General features: G+C 42.2%; 1 protein-coding gene across 3 annotated transcripts in view; it reads right to left on the bottom strand.

The window, feature by feature from the left end:
* Positions 1–20,712, bottom strand: part of NHS (NHS actin remodeling regulator) — a 335,527-nt gene that overhangs the window by 90,076 nt on the left and 224,739 nt on the right. The window contains exon 1 of one of the 3 annotated variants that reach the window (XM_048861987.2): positions 7,509–7,753. The exons of the other annotated variants lie outside the window; for them this stretch is intronic. Within the exon in view, the coding sequence (XP_048717944.1) occupies positions 7,509–7,542 (34 nt within the window). The 5' untranslated portion in view covers positions 7,543–7,753. Of the gene's footprint in view, positions 1–7,508; positions 7,754–20,712 lie in introns of those variants that run through there. 3 annotated transcript variants of the gene reach the window in all.

The raw sequence follows: 20,712 nt of genomic DNA, 5'->3' as shown, positions 1-20,712 counted from the left end.
TCTGACCAGAACCCAAAGTGGCAAAATACCATGAAACTGACAGTTGTCACAAATTTGCTACCCAGAATCTGAAGTACCAGAAATTTCATGAGAATGGGCGTTCTTGGGAATTTCCATTTCTGTTATGTAGAATCAAGAGGCTCATGCCCTGTAGTTGGGCTACACTTTACATAAGAATCCAAACCAAGGCCCAAGTACAACAGTTTCCCCCATTACTACTCAAGGTCAGACGAGCTGATCATGATGGGCCCTAGTGCCCTTAAAATCTATGAATGAATCTAGTAAATGCATTACTCTTAACTTCCTCTTGTAAACTGGTGTGATTGTTTTTAAATTTGAATCAAACCCAGATTTCAGTGCCCTAAGCCTCAGTGTGTAAGCTTCTTGGAGAATGAAAACATTTCAGACCTGAAGCTTGAGCAATGGTTACCACTACTTACATACTGCCATCCCAGACACACTACAGACCCCAGGATCCCTAACCAGCTGCAACTATGTGACCACTAGCTGCTTGCCATGAAGATCACAAAGGGCCAAGATTGTGACCCAGGCTGCATGTTCCCTTACTTCCCTGCACAACCATGGTTAGCTGCACAGTAGTGAAGCAGCCTGCACAGAAGCCATTACATCCTCTCCATCCTGTGCACATGGCCAGGAATAGACAGAGCCTTTGGTTCATTGAGTCACACTCTGCTTCCTAGTCTACTCAGGGTGCTGCCCCCATACACACAGTTCAATTGAACCCCAAAGAATCTCAGCATTTCTTACTGAATTGCCACAAACAAAATACTGTAAAAACCAAGTATCTTGGCAGGGCGTTAAACACTAGATGACCCTTGGGGTCCCTTCTAACCCTACGATTCTAGCAAAGAAACAAAAACACAACAACAACAACAACACAAACCTTAGAGCTGGGCCAGAATCTTGATTCTAAGCACCCTCAACTGGGGAGATGGAAAATCCCAACCCAAATCTTGCCACTAGGATCTATCTCAATAAAGGGTCCAAAGCTAAGCACTCTCACTTTTGGGATGAAATGGTATTCTAACTTTAGATCTAAATTTTATAGCCCATCTGCTTAGGGAGGTAATTATTCAGCCCCTCGTTTATGAAGGAGAGTACTGAAATCAGTGATAGGGACTGTTAATCAGTTGCTGGCCGGCTTTAAATACTGGTTTAACCATCAACAATGCTGCTGTTTAATATTTAAACAAAATGTTTAGTGCTTACTGGATAAAGTGCATTTGCTAATTGCTTAAACAGAACAGAAACAGGTACAGCTTTGCAGTTTGGGCTCCCGCACACCACAGAATCAGCATCACAAATGCTGCCACTTGTCAGAAAGTTGGAGGATATTATTCAGGTGGATCAGATACGTTAATTCTAACAATAAAACAATTGCATTTTAATAGCTTTTCATTTGCAATTGACTGCTAGCAGCTCCAAGAGGTCTTGGACCTATGCTTTCAGTGCTATGGCTTGTAGAAGACAAAATACCCAACCTACACCAAGGTTCAGACAAGACAAATGACCCCTCCCACATTATGATAGATCATTACCCAACACATATGTGGAGTGGCCCCAATCTTCTTTTAAGTAAAAGTGTATTTGGAAAACCATTTTATTCTGTAATACATTGCAGCCAATGGGGCTTGCCACATACTTAGAGTGAAGCATGTGTTTCAGGGCTTTGGTGGACCAGGGTCAGAGTGCTGTGTACCTTGCAGCATTGTGTCCCATGCTAATGACAAGGGCCTGATCCAAGTCCCAGTGAAGTGACTGGAAAGGTTTTCAGTGAAATAATGAGTTGGATAAGGCCCTAAGAAAGAGAGTGGGGTTAAGATACACATGGGAATAAAACTGTGATCTCAGAATAAAGAAAGGTGGGGGCCATAGGATGCTGTCTGGAGTGGCCCTTTGATTTGCACTTCTCATGGTAAGAGTTCTCTTGGGCCCCCCAAGCAATGTTTGAGTCAAGATTTGGCCCTTAGCGCTCGCCTCCCTAGACTGTAAGTTCTTTGGTAGAGGGAATGTGCCATCTTACATGTTTGGAAGTGCAATGGACATTGTGGGCCCTACTGTAATACAAATAAATAAAATTAAGACACAACCAAGCGGTGGGGGTAGTACAGAGCGGCACCACCCCAGGAGGACTGCCGATGGGATTTTACACCTGGAAGACTGAATTCCTTCTTGAGCCAACAATAGCAGAAGGAGCTCACCTGCTGCTACACCTCCAGCGTTTGCTGTGTACTCTGCGCTGCACACGCAGCTAGCTCCACTGGCCAATGTGTATGGAGCAGGGAGGCCATCCAGCACCTTAGGGAGTACAGGGGCTGCAGTTGTGCCCTGCTGCTGAACAGGGGTGTAAGTGATAGAAGGCTTCTTGCATCCTCCTTCCCCTCCTTGCACAATGGAGCAATAGGGTGCGATCTGGTCCTTTCTTCTTATTAACAATGTCCGGCCACTGGAGCCAGTGGTATCATAATTGAGTCAATAGTATTTCTATTGAACTAGCACAACCCCAACTTCTTACCCCTATTGACATCCACTAAGAACCACAGTAGCTTGGCAATAGCAGAACTATGCTAATGCAACTAGTTTACTTGTGTTTTTGATGGACCACATAACAGCTAAGCCAAGAAAAGCAATGGCACTCAGAGCTTGGTGTTTACCCTTGATTAAGTATTGCAAGAGGTCTCACCAGAGCATGAGATGGTGAGTAACATATTTGCTTCATTACCTAGTCATAATGTCAAGGGGTCAGGCTGGAGCAGTAGCTAACCAGTCAACTCTGAATTTCCTTGCAGAGGCTGATTTGGGCCAGACAGAGGGATATTGTAGTATTAGTTTTGTCTGCTAATGTCATAGGTACAGATTCTGATACCCTTACTTACATTGAATAGTACTGTACTCTGGGTAGTCCCACTGATTTCACCGCTGAGGTGATTTCAGTGGGACTACTTGAGGAATAAGGGCTTGTCCACACATAAAGCTTAATTGATTTCATAGAATCATAGAATATCAGGGTTGGAATATCAGGAGTCATCTAGCCCAATCCCCTGCTCAAAGCAGGACCAATCCCCACCAGATCATCCCAGCCATTTGACTGTGTGTGCATGTCTATTTCACTTTGACAGTGTTTTCCTTTCAGTTTAGCTTAAACTGATTCCTAAATAAATCAAGCTAAATCAAAATAAGACTTGCTTAATCAGAACTAAGCATATCCACAGAGTTTGCATCAGCTTAATTAAATCGGTTTAAAATTGCACCTTTAGTTTAACTAGTGACAATTTCTCATATAGGCAAGGTCTCAGAATTGTTTTAAGCTAAACCAAAATAAGTCACTCTTAAACCAAAATAGAAGTGTCCTCACAGAGCTTTGTAATAGTTCTAAGTAAATTGTTTTAAAACTGATTTAAGTTAAACTGGTTTATCTTTCTTGTGAAGACAAGGTCTAAGGGTGGTAGAATCTGGCTCCCTCTTTTTTATATATATAGTGTATGACATATACTAATGCTGTTTTCACTTCTAGAAACAGCAACTGGGCATATAAACTGTTCTCACAAGATGAATCCGTTAACAACATCTGGAACAAAACACATTGCTTACTTGAGGCAGAAAACCAAGTAAAAATAAGTCTGCAGAGATATTTATAGAAACTTTTTTTAAAACTATTAGGGGACTGGTTTACCTGGCTCAGAAGCTCTGAAAATATGTGGAAAATGTTGATAAACAACTCTCCTCATAAAAAGAAAAGGAGTTCTTGTGGCACCTTAGAGACTAACAAATTTATCTGAGCATAAGCTTTCGTGAGCTACAGCTCACTTCATCGGATGCATGCAGTGGAAAATACAGTGGGGAGATTTTATATACACAGAGAACATGAAACAATAGGCGTTACCATACTCACTGTAATGAGAGTGATCAGGTAAGGTGAGCTATTACCAGCAGGAGAGAAAAAAAAACCTTTTGTAGTGATAATCAAGGTGGGCCATTTCCAGCAGTTAACAAGAACGTGTGAGGAACAGTAGAGGGGGGAAATAAACATGGGGAAATAGTTTTACTCTGTGTAATGACACATCCACGACCAGTCTTTATTCAAGCCTAATTTAATGGTTTTCAGTTTGCAAATTAATTCCAATTCAGCAGTCTCTCATTGGAGTCTGTTTCTGAAGTTTTTTTGTTGAAGAATTCAACTTTTAAGTTTATAATCGAGTGACCAGAGAGATTGAAGTGTTCTCCGACTGGTTTTTGAATGTTATAATTCCTGACGTCTGATTTGTGTCCATTTATTCTTTTATGTAGAGACTGTCCGGTTTGTCCAATGTACATGGCAGAGGGGCATTGCTGGCACATGATGGCATATATCACATTGGTAGATGTGCAGGTGAACGAGCCTCTGATAGTGTGGCTGATGTGATTAGGCCCTATGATGGTGTCCCCTGAACAGATATTTGGACACAGTTGGCAAAGGCCTTTCTTGCAAGGATAGGTTTCTGGGTTAGTGTTTTTGTTGTGTGGTGTGTGGTTGCTGGTGAGTATTTGCTTCAGGTTGGGGGGCTGTCTGTAAGCAAGGACTGGCCTGTCTCCCAAGATCTGTGAGAGTGATGGGTCGTCCTTCAGGATAGGTTGTAGATACTTGATGATGCGTTGGAGAGGTTTTAGTTGGGGGCTGAAGGTGATGGCTAGTGGCGTTCTGTTATTTTCTTTGTTGGGCATGTCCTGTAGTAGGTGACTTCTGGGTACTCTTCTGGCTCTGTGAATCTGTTTCTTCACTTCAGCAGGTGGGTATTGTAGTTGTAAGAACGCTTGATAGAGATCTTGTAGGTGTTTGTCTCTGTCTGAGGGGTTGGAGCAAATGCGGTTGTATCGTAGAGCTTGGCTGTAGACAATGGATCATGTGGTGTGGTCTGAATGAAAGCTGGAGGCATGTAGGTAAGTATAGCAGTCATTAGGTTTCCGGTATAGGGTGGTGTTTACGTGACCATAGCTTATTAGCACTGTAGTGCCCAGGAAGTGGATCTCTTGTGTGGACTGGTCCAGGCTGAGGTTGATGGTGGGATGGAAATTGTTGAAATCATGGTGGAATTCCTCAAGAGCTTCTTTTCCATGGGTCCAGATGATGAAGAAGTCACCAATGTAGCGCAAGTAGAGTAGTGGCATTAGGGGACGAGAGCTCAGGAAGCGTTGTTCTAAGTCAGCCAAAAAATGTTGGCATACTGTGGGGCCATGCGGGTACCCATAGCAGTGCCGCTGATCTGAAGGTATACATTGTCCCCAAATGTGAAAGAGTTATGGGTGAGGACAAAGTCACAAAGTTCAGCCACCAGGTTAGCCGTGACATTATCGGGGATACTGTTCCTGACGGCTTGTAGTCCATCTTTGTGTGGAATGTTGGTGTAGAGGGCTTCTACATCCATAGTGGCTAGGATGGTGTTTTCAGGAAGATCACCGATGGATTGTAGTTTCCTCAGGAAGTCAGTGGTGTCTTGAAGATAGCTATGAGTACTGGTAGCGTAAGTCTGAGGAGGGAGTCTACATAGCCAGACAATCCTGCTGTCAGGGTGCCAATGCCTGAAATGATGGGGCAACCAGGATTTCCAGGTTTATGGATCTTGGGTAGCAGGTAGAATACTCCTGCTTGCGGTTCTAGGGGTGTGTCCGTGCGGATTTGTTCTTGTGCTTTTTCAGGGAGTTTCTTGAGCAGATGGTGTAGTTTCTTTTGGTAACCCTTAGTGGGATCAGAGGGTAATGGCCTGTAGAATGTGGAGTTAGAGAGCTGCCTAGCAGCCTCTTGTTCATATTCCGACCTATTCATGATGACGACAGCACCTCCTTTGTCAGCCTTTTTGGTTATGATTTCAGAGTTGTTTCTGAGGCTATGGATGGCATTGTGTTCTGCACGGCTGAGGTTATGGGGCAAGTGATGCTGCTTTTCCACAATTTCAGCCCATGCACATGGGTGGAAGCACTCTATGTAGAAGTCCAGTCTGTTGTTTCGACCTTCAGGAGGAGTCCACCCAGAATCCTCATGTATATTATGCCTGGAAGATTATTCTTGACAGGCTTTCATCTGTGTTAGCGAAGTATCATTTTCATAAAACAGTCCTGGGGCAGTTCTGGAGGGAGTGCAGTGAGATAGCTTGCGGTGCTTCTTCCACTGATTGGTGTCACTCTGTAGTAACAGTCACTGCTCAGTGTCATGCTAGAGGAGGAGCTAGAGTGTGGGGGAGTTGTGTTGAATGTGTCAGAAGACACACGTAGGACAGTGTAAGGAGAGGGAATTAAGACAGTAACACTTGGATGCTTGGCATGTCAATCTGCACTCTCGGCTTTCACTTGCAGTAGTTTAAGGTTGTCAACCTCTGCCACTGTGTTAAGTGATATGTTATTGACCCTGCCTCTAATCCTTTTAGCACCTGCATACTAGTAACAGTCTCTCCCTCCCTCTCTCTCTCACACCCCCCCTTCCACGGGTTTACACATCAGTGTAATCTTTATCAGACATCAGTAGATTTGACACTAATGAGTTTTAACAACAAAACAAAACAACATCCAACCCCACAGACCCCTCTAGCTGTGGAGAAACAAAGCTGAAAGAGCCAATTGTCAAGCATAACAAATCAAGCCCCTCTCTTCCTCTTTTTCAATCCCTCCCTCCAGCTCCCCTCCCTCCAAGCAGTAGATGGATCTCACTTATTAAACTGATCATGCATCTGATGCAAAAATGTGTGACTGAATCGATGTTTTGCCTGGGGTCTTTTTAATTTTTTATTTCATTTGACAACGAATAATCCTGTCCAGTCTGCACTTTTGCAGTGATGAACAAATAGAGCTGTTTCTCCACGGCAGCAGAAACTTAAATCAAAAAACCAATACAACCTGATTCCACAGATTACATCACTGCCGTGATTAGATGATACCAGTGTTATTAATAATAAAATGCTAAAACAGAAGACTTGTCTGATCATTTACAAGAAGGGAGATAAAAAATAAAAGCATGACCTTTGTGCCAAATTAATAACATTCATCCATTAACACATCACTCAATATTAATAGTCACACACTGGGAATGGCCAACAGAGAAGCAGAGAACCACCAAACTCATTCCATACCTGGTGGCTACTAACAGACTGATTATGCAGCAAGTTTTCAGACAGCTACTTTGTATTCTTTAATCCTGTCTAGTAGCTGACAGTGAATGCACTGTTCAGACAAATCTCTGTGCTATGTGCAAACAAAAATAAAATCATAAAATGAAATTCCAAAAGCACACATGCCAGCATTCACAGAGCAAAGACGAAAGTTGAAAAGTTCTGGCACTTTAAATCAAGTTTGACAGGAACTACCTGTTGCTGAAACTTTACTGCATTCCTTGGCTCTTAAAATGGAAAACAGGAGCAACTTTTATTTGGGAAACCAAACTTTTCTATATAGGAGACGGGGGAAAACCCTTCCCCCACCAACAGCAGGAAATCCTCTCTACAAATTAAAAACAAAAATACCTGCATTCTTCAGCACACAGCAGCCCAGAGCCATGGTTGAACACTCTGTTGTGTTTTTCAAGAAAGTATCCCAATGCCCAACAGGCTTCTTTGCTTTTATCCATAGTATTTACTGAGTCCCAGTGCTATGCGAAAGCTGACCTGCTTAAGTAAGGGGGGAGCAGAGGGTCAGGGAGAATAATCTTCTGGGAACACGGATGGCATAGACTTTGACTGAACATCTGTACATCCTCCACACTCCCCTTCGAGACATGCAGATGGTTTAGCCCAAGTACTTGGTCCTTCTAATCTCCTCACGGTCCAGCAGAATGGCAAATCAGAGTCGTGAACAGTAATCCCACTTCTTTTACTCTCCATCACATGAGGGATTTAACACTTCCCTGCCCTTAAAGAATCTTGGGACTCTGCTCAATTGGTTAGTGCTGTGGTCTAACAGCACAGGGATCTGAACACAATCCTTTAACAGTCGGGAGATGTGGGAATGTATAAAAATTAACTGAGGCCATAGAGTGACCAGAAGGAAAAATCAAACTGTTGCAGCACTAATGAAGAAAAAAGATGTTGCTATAATCTGCCCCAGCTGTACACTGTCACACACCATATCCCATTCTACCCTGAGCACAGCTGTCTGAGAAATATCTGGTAAGGGGGCGATTATAAAACATTTACCAGATTCTGCTTCCCGTCACTGGAATTACATTGGATTTACATTGATGTAACAGTGAGCAGGACCTGATCCTACATGATGAAACAAATTTGCATTGCAATTTCCAGGTCTAAAAATCGTAATAAAAGAGAACAAATTTCAAATGCCCTCCCAATGCAATGCCTTCCACAATATTTCTCGTCGACAGTAACCAACTGAGCATTCTAAAATGCAGTATTTTTTATCACCCTCCATATCTGTGATGCTGTACTACACCACAGTGAGGAGGATGAGTGATCGTGCCAACCTAAATTAACAGGTAAAACAATTCAGACACATAATCCACTAGCCAAACAAGTGAACTATCCCATCACAAAATGGTACCTATTGTTTTATTATTATTGTGCTGTACGGAGACATGGAAACATTCCCACATTGCTTTAATATTTTTATTTTTGTGCTGGCCTGTTCCCCTCTTTTTAAAATTATGTTTTAATAAAAGAATCTTAACTGTTCTTTAGGATTCAACTCTCATTATCTTTGATGCCAATAACTGGATTATGATGTGCATAATCCTAAAAAGAAAAAAGGGTGGGGAAAGGGATTTAAGAAGAGATTTTAAAATGTATAATAATAAAAACATGACAAGATTTGCCTTCCTCTCCTTCTTCTTGGAGTATTAGAAAGTAACTGCTTAATGCTTGACTTCCAATTGCTAGGCTACCCACCTCAGTGATTATAAGCAAAAACTGAAAGGTGCAACTTGAGTTCAGAACAGGAACTGAAGCATAGCAGAGGCTCTTTGATGCATTAAGACAGCCCAAGTCAACAGAAGGTCTGGCTGTAATAGAAACAGCAGCCTTGGAGAACATGACCTAGATAGAAACTTCAGCCTTCCAAACATCAATAAGTGGAATCAGCAGCTTATACAGCCATGGACATTTCCTAAAATACTTATAATTGCAATACTCACAGACCTGTTCTCCCCGCTCCGTTCATGTGTAAGCCCTGGCAATGTTTTACGGGGGAAAATGAAAGAGGAAAAGAGACAGAGAGAAGTAGACTGTACCTTTTTATGAGGCTTTATTAAGGCCTGAATTAAAAATGATTGTTTTCTTTAAAACACAATTGACTTGTATCATCTTTCCTGATCCTTAGTCAACAATGTTTCCTTACAAGGCCAGCAATTTCCCCATAAAAATAATCTCACAAATGGAAGGAAAAGGTGCTTTACATTCTATTTTCTCTAGGAAGTAATAATAATTTTAAAAGGGTTGAAATATCTCCGACTCTGTTTTTCCCTCAAAATGACCCCAAACGGCAAAGGGAAAATATTTGCTCTCAGTGCTTGAGCAAACCACAATGAATTAAGGTTTTGTTGTTAGTGGCAAAGCTGCTATTTATCTGCAGAGAATCAAACCAGATGTTGAAACATAATTGAGGGTTTGGTGGCTCAATGAGCTAGCCCTTCAACCTTTGGAAAAAAGACCTGCTGCAAAACCTGGCTGGGGTCACAAATGAAGAGAAGTTTGACAGTCTCAGACTGAGCACAGTTTGTACACATCAGCAAACTAATCACACATTTGGACAGGCTTGCTTAACGAGGAGTTCAGAACTAGGAGAGCAGAGTGGTGCAGGTCAGAACTGATGTGCATTGGCAGAGCTTTCACATACTCCATCGTGCTTTTAAGACAGTGATATTAGTCCCTCATTTCAGGAGCACTAAAATCTAGGGTTGATTGAAAATTTTCTATCAAAACTGTTGTCTGACAGAAAATTGGATTTTCAGCTAAAAATCTGTTACAAAAATGTCTGCTTTCCATCAAAAAACAGAACATCCCAAAACTGGAACGCTCCACCTGAAAAATGAAGAATTTCAGTTTGGAAGTTCCCCATCAGATCTGTAGTTCGACGTCTCATGCCCCCATTCTTCTCTATGGGCCAGGCTACCCAGCCAGACTACATCTCCCATACTGCACAGTAACCCGGGACTCCCATGATGCACTGCGTAGGCTCAGCAAGAGGGGACCATGATGTATCATGGAAGATGTAGTCTGGCCAGGGAGCCTCGCTCATAGAAGAGAATGGGGGCAGGAGGAACACAAAGTACAAGTATCATAAGGGCACTGCAGTGGCATTTTTGAACTGAAGCTTTTCCATATTTAGCTGAAATTTAGCTGAAACTTTGCAGCCAAAATTTTTGGTTTACAATTTTTTGAGTTAATGATTTTTGTTTTCATTTACATCAAAATTTTCCACAGGGAAAAAGAAAATCCGTTTTCTGACCAGCTCTGCAAAATCTCTCTTACTATTTTTTAAACCAAGGAAATGAACACTGCATTCCTTGAAGGTTATTCTATTTTTAATGTGTCTGTCCGCCTGTTCCAACAAATATTTACAGTATCAGCTACGGCAGTCCTAATAAAGTCTTTGAAGAGAAACAGGGAAACAGAGAGGAGCCTGAGAGATAAACCTGGACTCTGTATGTCAAATGGAGTTTGTCAACAGATATGCTGTGCTCTGAATGGGCTACAAGCATGCATATTTGCAGAGACAGTCAGGAAACATTGTGATTTCTGGCAATGACATAGTAGGTGCTGGGGAAGGAGTGAGCCTCTTACTGTCCTACAGCTTGTTTTCCCTTTCAAGTCTGCAACCAGACCCACGTTCCTGGTTGTTTAGGCACCAGTTCCTAGAGCTTTGATAACAGTAACTCTGTTGTAACCGTAAAAGATAGATAATGAACAAGTCATTGATGGTTATTCTTACCATTATACCACATGAAACAAATTCACCACCCAGTCACACCAATGCAGTCACTTTACTAAGGATTCGCTGTCATGTCAGAATTGGGCTCTGTTCATGTGTTAGAGAAAACTCCTTACAGCATGCGTGGGCACTATAGCCCACTGTCAGATCTTATTGGTGAAACACAGATTCTGGACTTTAGTTATGGCCAAATTCATTTGAATCCTCATCTTTGAAATGTATGATTTCTTCCTAATGATCTTTCAGGCTGAAATTTCCAATTAAAACTGAAAGGTGCTAGAACCTTACTGGATTGTCTAAATAAAGATGATGAGCTTAATTCTCTGCTCCTGTGGAAGGGTGTAGTTCAGCTGATTTTGATGGGATTGACACCAACAGACAATTTGGCTAGTTCAGCTAGAAGTTAGTTCATAAAACAGTTGTGATTTTGATTTAAACTAGTCAAAAAGTAAATGATACATAATAATGCCCGTAGATGATTACCTTTCAATCTTAATAAATTCAGCAGGAATTACTGACCGACTGTACAGAGGGAGTGTGGTCCAGTGGATAGGGCCCTGAACTGGAGCTTAGGAGACCCAGGTCTATTCCATGTAGGTGAGTCACTTCACTTATCTGTGCCTCTGTTTCTCCTTCCCCCTTTGTCTTTCTTGTTTATTTAGACAGTAAGCTCTTCAGGGCAGAGTCCATCTCTTACTAGGTCTGGTCTACACTATAGGGGTAGGTTGACATAAGCTGCTTAGCATCAACCTAGCTGTGGAAGTGTCTTCACTTAAATTCGGCTCCCACCAACGTAAATGACTCGCTACACCGATTTAGTAACACCACCTTCCCGAACAGTGTAAGTAATTAGGTCAATGGTGTCAGCATAGTCACTGTGTTGCTTACATCGACTGTTACTGGCTTTCAGGAGCCATCCCACAATGCCCCATATTGACAATACAATCGATATAAGCGCTCCTGGTGAGGATGCACATGCTGACACAAGGCGCCAAGTGTGCACACACACAAGTGATTTAATAACTGAGGTGGCCGTACGCCAATGTAAGTTAGGTCGACATAATTTTGTCGCACAGACATGGCCTACGTGTCTGTAAAGGACACAGCACAATAGGGCACCAGGCATTATTAAAATAAATAAATAAATAAATAATGTGGTTTTTTTCTTTTTTGGCACTTCGTGCTTATCTCTCTTGCTCCAGAGATTATAGGATTGAAGTGGCCCTTCACATCTTTGTGTGTAAGCAACAAAGGCTTAAGGCTTAGTATGGCCCAGTTTAGCCCAAGACACATGCCCTCGAAACTGAGGTCTGAGGAGTATGCTTCCAAGGGAAAAGGATGATCTGGCGATTAAAGACCAGAGAAAGGAGTCGGCAGAATACTGCTCTTCTTGGTTGTGACATACTGATACTGACTGACCCAAGGCAAGTCATTTGGGGGCTAGCAAGCTCCCAGTCAACTATAGCAAACTTTTACTGACTTCAGTGGGAGCAGGAGCAGGCTCTTTGTGTGTCAGCTTCCTCCTCTCTAAAATGGGGATAACAATGGGGGAGTTTCAGGAAAGATTCATTAGTGTTTGTAAAGATCTTTGACTATATATATACAGTCAAAGAATCCTACTGCTCTAGGATCGTTACAATTTTCATAAAGACACAATATTTCAAATATTCATATTTAAGGAGTGAACCACCCAGGAAACAAACAGAAGAGATAAGCACATCCTCCCTTCACATTCCATTCAATCCACCCCCCTCACAAAAGTCTTAAAGAAATGAGAGGGCTTGCAGAATGACCTGCAGATCCATATATCCTCACACCAAAGGTGGGAGGAGTTAGCTCCAGAGTTGAGGACCCTTCACCAAAAAAGTCCGGCCACCAGGGCTATAAAGTGAAGGTACTGCTGTATCACTTAGACAGCACATCAAGTATTATTATTTTGAGCTGGTTGGAAAATCCTAATTAGTTTGCACAGGGAAAATTTGAAAAAAAAATCCCTTCCTCCCCGCCCCCGCCTCAAAATTCCCTGTGAACATTTTTCAAGTTTTCAATGAAAAACTAAAACCAAAAATATTTTAAGCCATTTTTGGGGAAAAAAAGTCATTTTTCAAAAACCAAAACCAAAAATCTTTACCAAAATCTACAGATTTTTAGAAAATTAGAGGTGTTTTTGTTTCTGGTTTTTCAACAAGAAGCCATTTATCATCCAAAAAGTTTCATAAAAATATTTGACGAGATCTGTTATTATTTCAAATAAAGGGAAAGTGTGGGTGGAGTATCATAGGAAAACAAAATACATAAGTAGGGGGAAAGGATGGATGGATGCTCTAACCTTGTATTTCAATGGCCTCTTTAATGCACAGTATCCAAATTGGTCAATAAACATTACCGCTATTCATACTGAATCCAGTCCCTGAATGAAGCAAAGTGACTCCTACACATTCATTTTGTAAACATATCTAACGTTGCTTCAGGCACCTCTAGTGACTATGCCATACTCCCCCAATGGGGGAAATTTTCCCTCTCTCTGGGCTGCCTTTTTAATCAGGATGGTTTTCATGATAACTAAGCTAAAGGCCCTAAGATTGCATCCAGCGGCCACTCCCCCCAATTCCCACAATGCAAATGATGCTATACATACAGAGGCCATAGAGATCTGCAGGTTCGAGTGGCTAACCCTCCTTCTCATTCTGGGGGACGGTTAGGGTAACCAGATGTCCCGATTTTATAGGGACAGTTCCAATTTTGGGGTCTTTTTCTTATGTAGGCTGCTATTACCCCCCATCCCCGTCCCGATTTTTCACACTTGCTGTCTGGTCACCCTAGGGATGGTGAGTCATTCTCTTTCCCTTCACACCTGTGGAATAAGAGGCTTTGGGTGAAAATTCAGCAAGGGAACCTTACAGAGCTTCTCCTGTTCACACAACTCCCTCTCAGGGATTTTTCTCTAGGAGGGGATGATATGGCACAATATTTTTTCCTATAGGACATCAAACCACTATAGCTGGTTTAACCCCATTGTTCCCAATCCTTGGATTATCTGCTGTTCTGAATCCAGATTTACCCTAAAACATAGTTTTATTTTCAGTAAACAAATACTGTATTTTAGATTAATACCAAAAATACAAAAAAAAGGGGGGGGGGGAGGAGGAGGACCTGGCACACTACAAAGGACAACAGAATATCCTTCATTCAGTGTATGAGAAAGAGAGCCTTGCAAAGTTCTGCTTGTCCACTAGCCTCGGACAAGCATATTTTGTTATGGTTGAGTAATATTCTTTTCATCATCATCCACCAGAATGGAGAGAGAGTAAAATTTGACTCCGGTCTGGTAAATTTCCACAATGATTTTGCAAGGCTGAATACCAGCTTGATCCACCCCATCTATCTATGTATGTTGTTCTGTTCGTATGAACATATCAGATACGTTAGAATTATGAAATGAATATGGCATAAATATCGCTATGACACTGAAAGACGTGTGTGCGTGTGTGTGTGAGAGAGAGAGAACTGTTGATTTATGAAATCAGGTTGCTTTTGTAATCCATGCACAGAGCTCTTCTGCCCCCTCCCTGGAGAAATCAGGATGCGAAGAAGCAAAGCTTTCTTCATTCTTGATGATTCCTAAGTAGGCCAAATCACTTTGGAAGATGGCCAGAAGTTAATTTAATATTCACCACTGACCTGTTTTATTCCTCCTAGGTTTAAGTAAAAAGTTGGGTGAAAGCCTTTTCCTCTGTTTGTCTGAAAGTGCGCCACTGTTAATGCCATCCCCTGAAGCACAGTCTGCAGTGCACGCATAAATGATTTATTCAGAGCTACTGCTACTTTCTTGTTCCATCAGCACATTACTGCAGCAACTTGTTAGCTACTGCTCAGGTAATAATATTCATCAGCATATGTTAGGATCACTGAAGAAAAATCAAAGATACCCTGCCTGCTTTTTATTTTAAACCCCTTCTTCATCCACCTATTTACAAAACAGAGCCAGAAGTACAAAAAACCCAAACTCCTAACTTTCCTCAAGCTGACTGCATATCACTATGCTTATTAGCCAAGAGTAGGTTATGCAGCTGTCCAATCAGCAGTGCCTAATACTACCAAAGCTACTTTTTTGAAGTACAAAGGTGCTATTCCGGCTATTGGAACTAGATCAGAGGTGAGCAAACTATGGCCCGCAGGCCACATCTGGCCCGGCTCCTGAGCTCCCCACTGGGGAGGCTAGCCCCCGGCCCCTCCCCCGCAGCCACGCCGCCGCGCGGGCAGCACTCTGGGCGGTGGGGCTGTGCGCTCCTGCAGGGCAGCGTGTCTGGCTCTGGCTGGGTGGCACGGCTGCCAGACATGCGGCTCCGAGCGGCATGGTAAGGGGGGCTGGGGCGAGGGGTCCCGGGGGCAGTCAGGGGACTGGGAGCAGGGGAGGTTGGATAGGGGGTGGGGTCCCGGGGGGCTGTTAGGGGCAGGGGATCCTGGGAGGGGGCGGGCAGGGGACAAGGAGCAGGGGGGGTTGGATGGGTGGGAGGTTCTGAGGGGGACAGTCAGGAGGCGGGAAGTGGGAGGGGGCGGATGTGGGTTGGGGCCAGGCTGTTTGGGGAGGCACAGCCTTCCCTACCCCGGCCCTCCTTACAGTTTTGCAACCCCAATGTGGCCCTTGGACCAAAAAGTTTGCCCACCCCTGAACTAGAAGATGGTAAAGGGGGAGGAGTTGGAGGAGCAAAAGAGATTTTTTTTTTTAATAGCATATTAAGATTCAAGATGAAGCACAATAAACAGGTCTTACTTCAAATGAGCAAGAGCTGGCAGATTTGTTGTGCTATAGGCTTTTTTACTCAACCTCTGCAAAACAAGTTTGTCGCAGTTGCCTGTATAGTGCAATCCATGTGACTCTGCAGCACTATTTAAAATGCCATCCTCAATGGTCTAGCAAGGTGTTGAGCAGGGTTAATGATTCAAGGTAAATTCTGCCCTTGAAGCAGTTATGGGCTCAGAAATTAGGCCAAATTCACTCTGTTTTAAGCAACAGAGTTACACCCACGTAAGTCAGCAGTTAATTTGGCCTATTGATTTCAGTGGGATCCCCACTCACGAATCGGAGAATTTGATCTGTCTTTCCATCGCTGAAGGCTAGGTTCAAATCTGCAGTAGTTTAGTGAACTAGATTAGGTGGCCTTGGTATAAAACTTTGTTTATTTTGGGCTTGTGATATCAGTTACTATGCTTAAACTTGGGTTACACAGATTCCAGTTCAAATGGTTTCTCAAAACAGTTCTAACCCTGATTGGCCCCATTCCTACTGGCCAGCCAAACTATGCCCCTGATCACGCATTGAGAATTGTGTGAGCACATCCCTGTGCCAATGTAGATCTCAGTGGATTAGAAGACATGTTGTTTAAAGCGTTTTCAGCTAAGTTTAACCAGGGTTCCCCAACATGTTTAAAAGTTCTGATCTACACCAGGATAATTCAGAGAAGACGTGGATCTACATGTCATTTTCAAACCAACCCAAAATTTGGCACAAGTTAATATAACCGATAGCCTACTCTATATCTAACTAGGTTGCCATAGCATGCTCATCACCATGGCCTCTTAAGAATTACAAACTGTGTACAGTAAAGATAGATTTCTGTCTTCCATCCAGTCAAGAAGGGACTAGAATTTAATTACCACCACCACACCAAAAAAAAAAAAAAGACAGACTTTAAAATGATGTGGTGCTATCACCAGCAGGATAGTTCAGATAAATATCTCATGCTGGATAGCAAGACAGTAAGCTCTCCAGGGCATTTGTCTTTAAAGGGTCTCGCACGTTATGATGTTCTATACATAAGAATAATAGTCACAACTACACAGGTTATACAGGATAAGGTGTGTTAACAGAGATAGCAATGTGTGTCTAATTCTTTCCTTCACTATGCCTGACTCTATACAGTGTTGTTAACATTGATAAGCACTAAATTTCACCCCAGATAATAGAGTACCAGATCCTCAGCTGGTGTAAATTAGTGTCGCCCCATTGACTTCAATAGATGTGAGACAATTTACACTCGCTGAGGATCTGTCTCAGAATTTTTAAACTGAAATAGAAATATCCCTGTTCTGTCTATTCCTCATCTTGGAACTAGAATGTTCTTCCTGGAAAAGGAGCTGAACTTGACTCCTGAATGATGTAAGTGCTCTGACTTTTTGAAACCGCAGCTATCCCAAGTAAACATGACTGCCTCTACCGACTGAAGGACTCCATCACCAGTCTGATTCCATTGCTACAGTATTGACATGCATCAGCTACCATCTCATCACAAGGTATTGTTGTGCAGTAACTCTCCTGTAACATCATGCAAAGTTGTGTGTTACCATGGCCACACATCATTTCTACTTGATCCATTCCGAGTTCTTGTGACAGGACTGTAATTAAATCATATCTCTTTTGTAATTAACCAGCAAAGAAAGTTGAAGGATTCACTGTTAGCATTAGGTGTGATTGCAAAGGTCAATCATTAGACAAAATCTTCCTCCTTGCCATAAGAAAGGACACTACTCTACCATGTACACAGAATCAAGGAATTAGGACCTACTGTACATGAAGATTTTCCTGCACTCCCCAGAATCTAAGCCTTTATTTAAGAAAAAGGTAATTCTCTCTCTCTACTTGTGAAGAAAATCTTCCCAAAGTAAACCAATGGTGCCCCCATGATGGAATATCTCTTTAAGGCCACCATACAGCTGAACCAAGAAGTCAAACACAGCTGGTAGGGTCAGTCAGCTGTGCACAAGCTGCTCCAGACTTCCGGTGCTCTGCTGATAAACTAGTGTTGGCCCTGATCCTTGGTGTGTGCCTGCGTATACTTCTAGATAAGACATTCCATCCCTGCGAGCCTACAGCCTGAGAGAAGAGTAAACATCAAAAGTTAACTCTCTGTTAAGCTGAAAGAGGGAACTTTTGAACATAAATGATCAAGGACAGTTATAGAGACATGGATGGAATATGCTTGGCCAAGCAGAAGCTTAATTTATGTTAGTATGAATGGGGAATTCCATTTAGCCATACTACCTTGGACTGTGATTTCATAAGCAGACTTGAGCTTGGAAACCTCCTAAGCAAAGCTGTGTGCTATAGGAAGTGGCACTGGTGACTTTGCAAGTGGCATTATTGCCTCTGACTCAGTACTAAACCAGTACCCTGGGTAGTGCTAAGGGTCCCTGTACTATGATGGCTATGCAGTTTTTCATACTACTGCAGTTGTAAAACCAATGGCCGGACTACTTGCCTCATTAAAGATCTCATGGTACTTTTCACAAAATTACAGGTGTCAGCCTCGTATTCTGACCAAATTCCAATTTATGGAATTACATTCTACCTACCCTGAAATACCCCCTTCTAATGTTAATTGGATAAACTATTCATCAGTTCCTGGACTTAACTGTAGAGCTCATGGCAGAGAAAGATCTAAGGATCAGAGGTGCAGCAGGAGACGATGATGGAATTCAGATGAGTATTTGAAGGTATAATGCAGGAGAGGAGAGAAAAGAGGTGACACAGACAATTTAAGATTTGTGGACACCTGCCAAAAAAAGGACCTGGAGGGTGGACAGAACAGGAGGATGATCGATGGAAGAACATGACCACAAGGACAAGGCAGGGAAAAGACTGGCTAGGGGAGATGAAAGTAAGTTGAGTAACAAGTTTGCTGCACTGGGGAACAAGGAAGAGAAACAGGCTAAGACGGGTGGTGAGAAAGGAAGCCAGTCTCTGCAGAACAGGGACTAAGAAGATGGATATAGCCAGGGACTGGAGCCCAAGGAAAAATGAGGATGATGTAAAGGGCACAGCAAGAGAGAACACCAAACATTATATATTTCAGCCCTGGGTTCCTTGAATGTAGAATTACAATGAAGGGATCAAAAACAACATCAATCCTGTTGCTAATATGGGTCCCGATTCTCACCTGACTTACAACCCCTTTATGTTGTTCTGGTGACATAGAAGGGTTATAAAATGGGTGAAAATGGTACTGTACCTAGGAAATATCCCCAGTGCAACATCAGCGTAATCTCTCAGAACACCTCTGTGATGGCCCCCATCCGAAGCCCTGGCATAGAATGCTTGTTAGGTGGTCAGAGATCTGGGTTCTGTTCTTACACAGACTTCCTGAGTCATGCTGAACAGGACATTCATTCACAGCTCTGAGCACGGGTTAAACAAAGGGTTTCCAACCAAAAAATGGCTTTTCAAAAGGAAACAGAAATGTTCATTTAATTTCAAAACAAAACAATCACTTTGAATCTGAATTAATAGAAAAAGGTTGTTTTGATTAGTTTCTTCAAAAAAACCAAACAAAAAAAAACCAGTGAAAAAATTTCAGACCAAACTATAAATGTTTGTTTTGTTCTTAATCTTCTGTGGAACATATCTACCATTTTCCAGCCAGCCTTACTCAGTTTCTCGATGTGTAAAAAGGAGGTAACAACACTTTCTACCATAAAGAAATCTATCTAGGTTGATTTGATCCAAGAAAGCCAGGAAACTGAATGGCTGAAAAGCCACTGCAAGATTTGTTCCATTTAGGTTGCTGATACGCATGTTCAGAGCAGCACCCACTGCAGGCTCCACTGGTGGAAGAAATGTTTCACAGCTGCGTCACCACTGGTGTGTCAAATAGAAATGAACGAACTCCCTTGTAAGGTGAAAGGGTCACATTGTAAGGGTACTGGATCAGGAATCAGAGGGCAGAGAATAAAGCACATGCAAATGAACTACAAATCTCCTTATGTAATTTTAATTATCTGTATAAAAGAATAAAGTAACATACAACCCACTTTTTACAGTGAGCTTTTTGGAGAGAGAGAATGCAAACAAGCCTAAAATGACAAGAAATCTTCAGATTAGGATTACAAATTATTTATACTCTATAGTTTCTTTTGGTTTTTAGGATAAATGTGCTTCAGATGGAATTATTTATCACTTCCTGACTAAATATGGCATGTTGTCTCAGGAAAAGATTGACTTTGTTTTCCAATCAGCAGCAAAGTGACTTAACCCATGTTGGATTTGGCATAAACTACTAAATCCTTCCAATACGATTAGAACCCCTCCACCCTGAAATCAAAATCCAAGTGAGGTTTGTTGATTTTTTTAAAAAAGAAAAGAAGTACTTGTTGCACCTTAGAGACTAACCAATTTATTTGAGCATAAGCTTTCGTGAGCTACAGCTCACTTCATCCGATGAAGTGCAATAATGGTATTTGTGTCTTGAGAATGCCAAACTCTAAACCTACAGTGGCCTTTATTGTATGGCAGGGGCAGATGTTGACCGTTTAGCCATCAACAAGTAATACGTTTGGGAAGGTTCGCCCTTCAAACCTGTGAAGGAAATAGGCACTGTGTCTGATATTCAGAGCCAATAAGCCAAACTAGGGGCAAGACTACATGTATATAGGGTTGAAGAGACCCACAGAGGGAGAAAGTGTGTGTGTGTGTGAGGTCCAGTAAAGCAACTGGCACTTTCTGCAGCTGTGAGGTCCTGCATTTGTGCGAATCCTGGATTTCCGCTAGATGAAGGTGCATCCTAGTCAGTGGTATCTGACCTCCGCCTTATATGCCCTTACAACCTGAGAGAGTAAAATCAGCAATGCTTTTCATTATGCAGAGCTGTGAAGGATTAACCAACAGCACAGTTTTAGTATTCTGTTCCAGCACTTAACTCAAAAGCTGTGAAAATGTGCAAAGTATGTTCCATTACGCAATGAAAATTCAGATGAAAACTGAAGTAACGACCCTTTTGAAAAAACAACAAATAT

The sequence above is a fragment of the Caretta caretta genome, chromosome 1 (genome assembly GCF_965140235.1).
Source record: "Caretta caretta isolate rCarCar2 chromosome 1, rCarCar1.hap1, whole genome shotgun sequence".
Taxonomy (NCBI): Eukaryota; Metazoa; Chordata; order Testudines; family Cheloniidae; genus Caretta; species Caretta caretta.
The sequence above is the reverse complement of the archived record's forward strand: the minus strand, read 5'-3'. Positions and strand labels throughout refer to the sequence as shown.